Source organism: Cynoglossus semilaevis, chromosome Z, assembly GCF_000523025.1.
Source record: "Cynoglossus semilaevis isolate Cse_v1.0 chromosome Z, Cse_v1.0, whole genome shotgun sequence".
NCBI classification, from domain to species: domain Eukaryota; kingdom Metazoa; phylum Chordata; class Actinopteri; order Pleuronectiformes; family Cynoglossidae; genus Cynoglossus; species Cynoglossus semilaevis.
This window is the reverse complement of record NC_024328.1, coordinates 9755376-9765091: the sequence shown is the minus strand read 5'-3', so window position 1 is coordinate 9765091 and position 9716 is coordinate 9755376. Positions and strand designations below refer to the sequence as shown.

General features: G+C 39.3%; 1 protein-coding gene across 1 annotated transcript in view; it reads left to right on the top strand.

The window, feature by feature from the left end:
• Positions 1-8482, top strand: part of cspg4ba (chondroitin sulfate proteoglycan 4ba) — a 22740-nt gene extending 14258 nt beyond the window's left edge. The window contains exons 6-10 of the mRNA XM_008336103.3: positions 331-529; positions 1525-1656; positions 4139-4311; positions 5444-5627; positions 6284-8482. Of these exons, the coding sequence (XP_008334325.1) occupies positions 331-529; positions 1525-1656; positions 4139-4311; positions 5444-5627; positions 6284-8343 (2748 nt within the window). The 3' untranslated portion in view covers positions 8344-8482. The remainder of the gene's footprint in view (positions 1-330; positions 530-1524; positions 1657-4138; positions 4312-5443; positions 5628-6283) is intronic.
• The last annotated feature ends 1234 nt before the right edge of the window (positions 8483-9716 follow it).

The following is a 9716-nucleotide window of genomic DNA, read 5'->3' as shown; positions in this document are numbered from 1 at the left end:
CGCCCCTCCATCCACCCCTCCCCCGCTTCACATAAAACCAGACAATCACCTAGCCCACAAGTTAAAATATATACTTATATTTTTTATTTATGTATTTTTTATTGGTATTCTACTTTAACATCACAAAAGACCAAGTACATTTACTACTATAAAGAGTATAAGGATACATTTTTATTTATATAATTATTTTCTGGTTTTGAATCTGATTTGAAAACTACTTGGTTTATAAGGTTCGACATTAGTCGACAGAAAGGTGAAAGTACTATGTTGACAGAGTAATTTATACTCACAGTTATTTCCTACTGGACCCCTGTGTGTCTTGTCTTTAAGGTGTGGGTCTCCTCAGTGACACAGATCACAGCTGAGGATCTGAAAGTGCAGGACAAGGACACGCCTCCAGAGGACCTTCACTTCATGGTCACCCCACCCAGCAATGGGCATCTGGCGCTGAAGAGCGCCCCCATGAAGCCGGTGCTGAACTTCACCCAGGCTCACATAGACCAAGGCCAGCTGCTGTTTGTGCACAACGGTGAAAAGACATTTTCACACTTGTTACTTTATATTTATATTTCACTTGAACACAAACATAAATACGGGCACAGAAATGTGACGAGGTGCTGTGGACACAAACTCAGAACCACGTCTTTATTGACATTGTGTAACGACAGACGACATAATGTCTGAATTCACCAGTGAACCCAGAAATAATTTCAAGACCTGCACTTTGTGGTTGGGTTGTTTGTACACAGTAAATGGCCAACAAGGGTGAATGGTTGACTGTGTAAACGGGCCATGTGAGGGTGTACTGTACTGATCTGTTCAGAATATATTTAGTTTCCCAAAGACTGGGTCACAAGAGATTTTTGGGTCATCCCGCATCATGTTTCCCTGGAGTTAACGGATAATGTCTATTAACTTGGGTCGCATAGGTTTGCGACTTTTAAAATATGGGTCACCAGAAAAAATTCAAAATCCACTACTGTGACAGTAAAATTAAAAAGTAGTTAGATTTCCTTATTAATTTTTTTTCTGTTTTAAGATTTTAAAAACTACAACAACGTAGCGTTACTGTTTTCCTATTTAGGGCAACGTGCGCAGCGAGTCACATCTTAAAAGTCAGTGTGAACACAAAAGAGAACTTGCTGCGCGCTAGTCTATCCCGTTTAGTGTGAAAACTGCACTAAAGGGTTGATAAGATCTTTCTGGAGCTGACATCAGTTTTCCGCTGATTAAAGTCTGTTCTTTGCCTCTGTACTTGTACGCACACACCCAAACTTCCTCTTTTTAACGGGTCTCTTATTGTTAAAATACACACATAAAACCTGAGAAAATGGTACTGACACAATATTGTTATTGTATTGTAATATTGTATTTCGGTATTTCGATCCGTTAGCTGCAGCTAATATGTGGATGTGCTTAAACACACGAAGGAAGTCAAATCAAAGTCTTGTGTGTTTTGTCAGAGCAACCTGATGACTTGACCGAATACCTGACAGTCGTTTCCCCCTTTTTGTTCTTGGCCAGGTGCCATGTCTGGTGGGTTCAATTTCCAAGTCAATGATGGTGTGAACTTCAGCCCCAGGCAGATCTTCAGCATCACAGCCAGAGCCTTGCTTCTCAGTTTAGAGAAGAACCGCCTGCTCAAGGTTTTTCCAGGTAAATCCTCTAATATTCTGATTCATCACAGCTTGAACCCCACATATTATTACTGAATTTTATACACAAAACAACATTTTTAACAACATTTTTTAACAACCATCAAGGTTGGAGTGTACATATATAAATATAAATATATATATGTATACATACATGCAAACATATATTCATATTTTATTTATAGACACACATATATACATATATTAGCAGTAGACATATATATGTTTGCATGTATATGTATGTGTATATGTATATTTATATATATTTATATATTAAAACCATACACATATATACTTATATGTGTGTATATGGTTTGTTTTTCTTAATTACTGTACATCTACTCTGGTTTAACAACAAAAACTCAAGTCATATAGAATCAGAATGATGATTAGAATGAAGTGTCTTCACTTTTACACATGTACAGATGCCAGAGGTGTGGACTCGAGTCACATGACTTGGACTCGAAAAATGTAAAGAGACTTGCAACTCGACTTGGACTTTAACATCAATGACTCGTGACTTCACTTGGACTGGAGCCCTTTGACTTGACAAGACTTGATACTTTCTCCAAAACCCAAAGTGATCTGTGTAAATATATTATTATTTTGTTTAAAAGGACTCGTGACAGGAATGTAAGGACTTGGGACTTGACTTGACACTTTTTAGTCTTGACTTGGACTCGACTCGGACTTTGCCTGTCTTGACTTGAGACTTGACTCGGACTTGAGTGCAAAGACTTGAGACTTAATTATGACTTGCAAAGCAAGGACTTGGTCCCACCTCTGACAGATTCTATTATAAACCTTGGAGCACACCACTGATTTTCACTAGACTTTTTAAAAAGATGAGTGGGAATAAGAAACAAAAATGTGAATGTGAGGAAAAGATAAGAGTCTGTGACTAATGGATTCCAGAGAGTGAAATACAGTGTGTTTACAAAAACAAAAATATAAAAAAAATATTTATTGTTTTTTTCATTGACATTATAAAAATACTTGAACTCCTCACAAAGCAACCATATTTTTTTTTCTTCTGTGTAATTGAGGGGGAAGTAAACCAAAAGCGTAGAATCATCCTTAGTCATCCACAGAAGTGCAGTACTTGGTAAATTTAATTATTTTTAATCTCTCACTTCTTTAAAGTAAGTTCCTTTTTATGGGTATCACCATGTATTTAACACTATTTATGTTTCTGGCCAAAAGCCTTTGAGTAAAGTCTTTAAATGTACGTGTTATGATTCAACAGGACAGTTCTTAAAAAGCCTTCCGTTCCGTGCAAAAACCTTGGTTATGAAATAGTTGTCTGGTTTGTGAGTTAATCGCAAAGGAAATTGTGTGGACAATAAAATGCCAGTTGGCCTGCTCTGCTGAGCTCCAGGCAGACGATGAGAAAGAGCACTTGAAAATCCTTGCCACTGTTTGACTGTCTGTCTGTCTGTTTGTCTGTCTGAGGGTTCTCCACTTGTGTTTTCTGCCAAGCAGGACGGGGGAGGGGGTTGAGGATGGTGGGGGATTAACGCTTGATCTGAACAGGGTTTTAATAAGGTGAAGGCTAAGGTGGAAAAAACAAAAATCTGAAGTTGTTGCTAATGCTACAACCTTCAAAATAATTAAATATGTTTGTGCTCTCTGCACAGCATTAACATGTAGCAGCAAAAATCATTCAAGTTCTTTTTTGGGAAAATATTCACAGCCAGTTCACATCTGCGGTAAATAATGAGGGTCTGAGATCATAAACACGATGTAATTAAAAAGTGACATAAAGAATATAGTGTAGCCTTTTTTCACTCAGAGGTAAAAATTAATGCAAAGGCTGTGGTTGTTTTTTCCTATGGTAAATATATATACAGTGATCCCTCTCCTATCGCAGTAGTTGTGATCCAAGACTCACTGTGAAGTAGAGGCGAGATAGTTATTATATTTTTTTATGTATAGATTTACCCTTAACGAACCTCCCCCATACTGTTATCAACCCTCCCTAGACTGTATTACCCTTTACCACACAATTATATGCACAGTAGAGATGTACAGTATAATGGCGAGTGATCGTTCGCAAATGCACTCATCTCAATTTCGAAACGAGAATCCACATTTTTAAAGCCAAAACTTTCACATGTATAATTATTTTATAATGTCTCTTAGTTTATTTTTTGCTACATTTCGCGAGATCGGATTTAAAAAAAATCTCTGATGTACTGAGTGAGCAAAAGGAGAACCACGATATAGAGAAGGAACACTATACATATATGTGTATATATGTACATATCGTTGTGTATATATATATATATTTATATATTTATATAATTATATAAAAAGAAAATGTATATTTATATATGTATATTTACATGTATGTGTATACAATATGTGTGTATATTGATGTTAAAATAGTTTTGCAGTACTTTTTGATGTGTCCACTGCAGTGTTTGTGGACTGGTGCACGAGAACGCACTATTCTAATGAATGAAGTTCTGTCTTTATCTCAGGCTCCTCTAATCTCATCACTAACGAGCATTTACAAGCCGTGACTAACGACATCAGCAACACCTCCAGCAGAGCCATCACCTTCAGTGTGAGCCGACTTCCTAAACTGGGCCGACTGGTGACGCAACAGCCTGACAACTCAACAGTGGACATCAGCACCTTCACACAGGACATGGTGAGTGACATCAGCACCTTCACACAGGACATGGTGAGTGACAGGCTGCAGATCCAGACTGTTTCCTTCATGTGTTCGGGACACTAATACCAGACTGCTCTCACTTTCTGGAAAATGACCAGATTTTTGACATCATGAATTATAAATATTTTCCGTCCTGGTTCAGGAGATTGACTCTGTGCTCCCTCAGCGGAATGATGCGTTTAAGGCTTTCATAGCAGAAGCTGTTCCTCATGTTTATCTGACTTATGTTATGCTTCATGTTCTGTATGCACTGCTGAGCTCTGTGAGCAGAATGGTTAGCTTAGGCTCCAAATGAATGCCCACAACGTTTTAACACAGAGAGTCACTAATTTTAACTTTTATTAACATTTCTGTTCTCCTGCTTATGTTTTTACTAATGACTGAAGAAACAATGTGATACTGACGCTTTTTTTGGTTCTTATCGCAGTCTCTTCGCTTTGACCTCTCAGTAAAATTCGTTACGTTTTTTTTTTGTCTAGATCTGTGGTTCTCAAACTATGGTACGCCTACCACTGGTGGTACCGCAGCTGCCTCTAGTGGCATGAAATGGAAATTTGGATTTCTATTTGGTTGAATCACTTCGTTAAATTAAAATATATATAGGTGTAGCAATACTTGTGGAGACATTGGTAAAATGTTTGTCTTTTTTTTGGACAGGGTCCCATTAGGAAAGACATTATTTTGAGGGTTCAGTTTTAGGAGAATGCATCAACTTTGCGCGCAGACTTCAAGTTCTTCAAGACTTCAAGAGTTCAACATTTGTAAAATGTGTCTTTGACTAAAAAGGATATTTTTAATCCTAATAGGAATTTTTTTTTTCTATTAGGATTCCTATCTTTTCTCTCTCTTTTATCTATTATTGTACATACTCTGTCCTTGACCCTTATCTTACCAACCAACACTGTACCTCTGCAGTTCTGTTCTGTAGAAAACTGGTCTTTGTTAGTAGTCACTGCTGTAAAAGAGTAAAATGTTGTTTTTTGACTGTGATCCAACACTTGGTGTCAGTATCGTGACCCTCTGGTTCACAGCGTTGATTAAACTTCCAGGCCACTGTGGGAAACTGCTGATCTGTTGTTTGTGTTGATTTAATATTTTTCTACTTTAGGTTGACAGGAAGGAGGTCATGTACATTCAGACTCCCATTGATTCAGTGGGCTGGGAAGCAATGGACACCATAACCTTCTCCGTGGCATCGCCTCCTGCTTCTCTGGAGGGTCAGACTTTTAAAATAGACATTTCCTTTGAGAATACTGGACCTGAGCAGAACACAGTCCTGCTGGCAAACACAGGTACGAACAAGAGTTAGCTTTAGGAGACAATACAGAGATACAGACACTGTGACTTTAGGGGAAAAAAATGATATACTCAAGTTTTCTTTAACACACATATATATATGTATATAATGTTTATATATATATATATATATATAAGATAAAATAATGTATATTGAAAAATAATAATCTTCATCACATTCACACTTTATGATCTCACTGATATTCCACAATTTTAAGCAGAGGTCTTCAACAGGGGAGGCGTGACCCCTTAGGGGACCACTATGGTACTGCAGAGTGGACATTTTGACATAATTTAATATAAGGCACATGTTTCTAATTAATTAGTCATTTGAATATTGTTTTAATTGAATAGCTCTGAAATATGGAAATGAAGTCTATCTTGGTACATTTGTACATTGAACAAGACGGATATTAAATGCATAATGATGTCAAATTCAATTTACGTAAATTTGTCTCCAACAGGTGATCTGAATGGAGGATATGTCAAGAAAGAGCTTTTGTTGGCCTTGATAGAGATTTTTTTCGATTTGTGTTTTAGAAATAGAGGATTACTTCTCCGTCTCTCCATCTGTTTGGAGTTCCTTGGCCTCAAAGATGTTGAAATGCCGGGCATAATGACACGTGTTTCACTTTATTTCCTTTGTTCGCAGGTGTAACAGTCACTGAAGGAGAGAGCGTCACGATTGACGAGTCAAATCTTGATGCCACTAACCTACTGTCCAAGCTTCCGACTCTCCAGAGAAGCTCCTCCGAGGTGTGGTTTCAGGTGACATCTCTGCCCCAACATGGTGTCATCGTGGTGGGAGAGCGGAACGTCACCAAAGAAAAGCCCAACTTTTCTCAGTTCATTGTCAACAAATATGGAATCACCTACAAGCACGACAACTCGGAGACAACCCGTGACTCCTTCGCCTTCAGCGTGTGGCTTAACCCCAAGGGTAAAACGGCGCAACTCCCTGAAGACGACAGCGATGTTGTCGAGGAGCGTTTTAATATCACAGTCACACCTGTGAATGATCAGTCACCTGTGTTGAAAACCAAAACCCCAAGATTGACAGTGGTACAAGGAGATACCGTGGTCCTCGGTCCAGAGAATCTTAAGGTGGAAGACTTGGACAATCCTCCTGAAGATATTAGGTTTACTGTCATTAGCAAACCAAACAATGGCTACCTGGCTGTGGAGGGGAGTTTGAATGCGTCCATAGGGGCCTTCACTCAAGCCCAGATCAACAACAGAAGCATCTATTTCATCCATGACGGCAGCTCTGTCTCTGGGGTCTTCTACTTTAGCGTCACAGACGGTCACCACAGACCTATTTATAAACTTTTTAACCTGGAAGTGACCGAGATCACCATTTCTCTGGTCAACTACACTGCACTGACCCTGGAGCAGGGGACAACCTTGGTGTCTCTGACCCAGAACAACCTCGCAGCGGTCACCAACGGGAAAAACATCACCATTCACTACCAGATTACCAGACCTCCAAACTTTGGTAAACTCTTGATGAACAACAACGAAGTGACTCAGTTCGAACAAGAAGATTTGCAAACGGGAAGCTTGTCCTACCACATGGTCTCCCTGACCTCAGCAGAAGACAGCTTTGAGTTCACTGCCTTCACGTCGGAAGCTAATCTGACGGACCAAGTTCTCAACATAACTGTAAGACCTTTGGTCCACATGGGAGAAGATGTAAGGATTCCAAATGGAGTTATTTTCAAACTTAACGCAGCTTTTCTTAATGCCTCTGAACTGGCAAGTGTCAGTAACAGTGACCCTGTCTTTGAAATCATGTCCCACCCTACATATGGTAAGGTGGTGCGGGTGCAGCCAAAAATGCCCAAGAGCATGGTACAGGCCGATTCCTTCACCTTTCAGGATGTGACAGAGGGGAAGGTTGCCCTGCAGCTGGAGGCCAACATGACCGGAGTTGAAGAACTCAACGACTCCATGGTGTTTCTACTGAAAGCACAAAACATCCAACCTGCTAAAGGCCGGTTCAGCTTCACTGTTGTGCCATTTGACCCAGAACTTATTCCAACCACACAAAGTCCGACTGTCAACACATCAACAGCTCCTCAGATAACAATCCAGATTCCGATCAATGGAACTGCTCCACCAGTCCTGTCTACAGTTCTACCCTCCACCCAGAAACCAGAGAAAGGCCAGCAGAAGTTCAAGGGCCGCAACCGCTGGGGGAACTCCAACAGGACCAGCCTTTTCAGTACCACAGTTGGCCGACCAACACGTGAACCAGAACATTTTCCCTTTGAGAACACTCCAGTCCGTGTGGAGTCCGACCCTGAGAAGAACTCCAATCCTCTCTTGGTGATCCTTCCACTGCTGGCCCTGTTGCTGCTCGTGTTCATTTTTGTTGTACTGGTTGTATACCTGCGACATCACAGGCAACGGAAGCAGAACGCTGCTCCACCAAAGCAGCCGCCGTCACCTGGACCTCCAAACATTGAGTCCTACCAGGGTCCAACACAGAGGAGCACAACTGTTCCCACCGTGACCGTGACGCCATTAAACCCCAACTGTCCAGGCAGCCCAGTTCTGGATCGATTACTGGTGTTGAATTCCCCCTCAGGTTATGACACCATAGATTCAAACACTTTCCTCAATTCCTGGAGTGACGGTTCCACTGTGGCATCTTCTCAAAATATCAGAACTGCCACTCCAACTCTACAGAAGAATCAGTACTGGGTCTGAGCTGACAGCTCTCAATAGGTTCTGGAGAAAAGTATCATAGTATCGTATTTAAAAGCACACCTAAATGTGGCCACAATTAATTAGTAAATTATATTTTTACTAAAGGAAATCCACTCTAATCTTTTTTTTATTTCTTCAATGAAAAGGAAAAAAGAAAAGAAGTTCTGATCACAGATTATAGCCTGATTTTGATTCTGAACTCATTAACCACTACAGCAACGTGACTGTCTGATCTTCATTTGCTGACGTGATCGGAACAGAAGCCGATAGTTACCGTGTGAAACTGTGAATTAAGACGGACACTGGGACGGATATGTCTTTATTAGGACATTTAAATTGATATATTTGCCATGTAATGTATATTTTAGTATAGCAAAATTTTGTAAACTCAGGTATTTGTTCAACAGTCATGTACTCTGTGTCACCTGCGTGTTACTACTTGTACAACTTCATCACAGTTGGTAAAATATTTAGCAACATGAAATCATTTGAGGCCTAATGTCAGACCTGCTGGATAAGATAATATTTGTGTTTTATTATGCTGTATTTTTTTTTAATATTAACAATATTACTGAGTAAAGAACCACAGCACTGATTAAATATTACTGTACAACCATAAACACTCTGCTTAATCTGTGATCTATTAACTGGTTCTGCCACTGGTGAAGAAATGACTTCATTATATTTGGTAAAGTTAAGCTGCTAACTGAAACACTCTCCAGGGTGAGATGTTATAATTTATGTTCAGACACAAAAAACATAGAGTCCATAAAGGTTCAAAGCTTTGTTGACATAAACAACAAAACTACATTTTGCTGGTATTTTATTGACAGTCCCTAACCTACTGTTTTACTTCAGGCATTTGTTTGACACAAATGTGTAGTGTGCTCTTTTAAAAAAAATTGTTGGGGGAAAATAACAATTGATTACTGATTATAGAAGACTACTATGGAAAACTGCTTACTCACTTTGTACGAAAAGTACATGTTAATCTCATGTATTTGTGTCATGTAACCTACCATGTTATAAATGTGTGGTATTTATTTATATCATTTTTAATAAACTACTTCAAAGTGACCTCCATAATCTTTATTGTACATGAAGAAAATTGTGGTGTGAACAATTTAGATCATATGTTTCAACTCAGGGCCCGGGGACAAAATGCAGCCCACCAAGGCGGGAGCTTAAAAAGTTTCTTAACCTGAGAAATTAAAAGTTTTTATAAACAAATAATAATAATCAATTGCAGAAACATGTATTAGTCTGTTATGGAGTAGTTACATCTATACCAGTGGTCCCTGACCTTTTTTGTTCCAGGACTGGTCAGCCAGTACCACCTGTTACTACAGACCAGTACCAAGGTACTGATTATT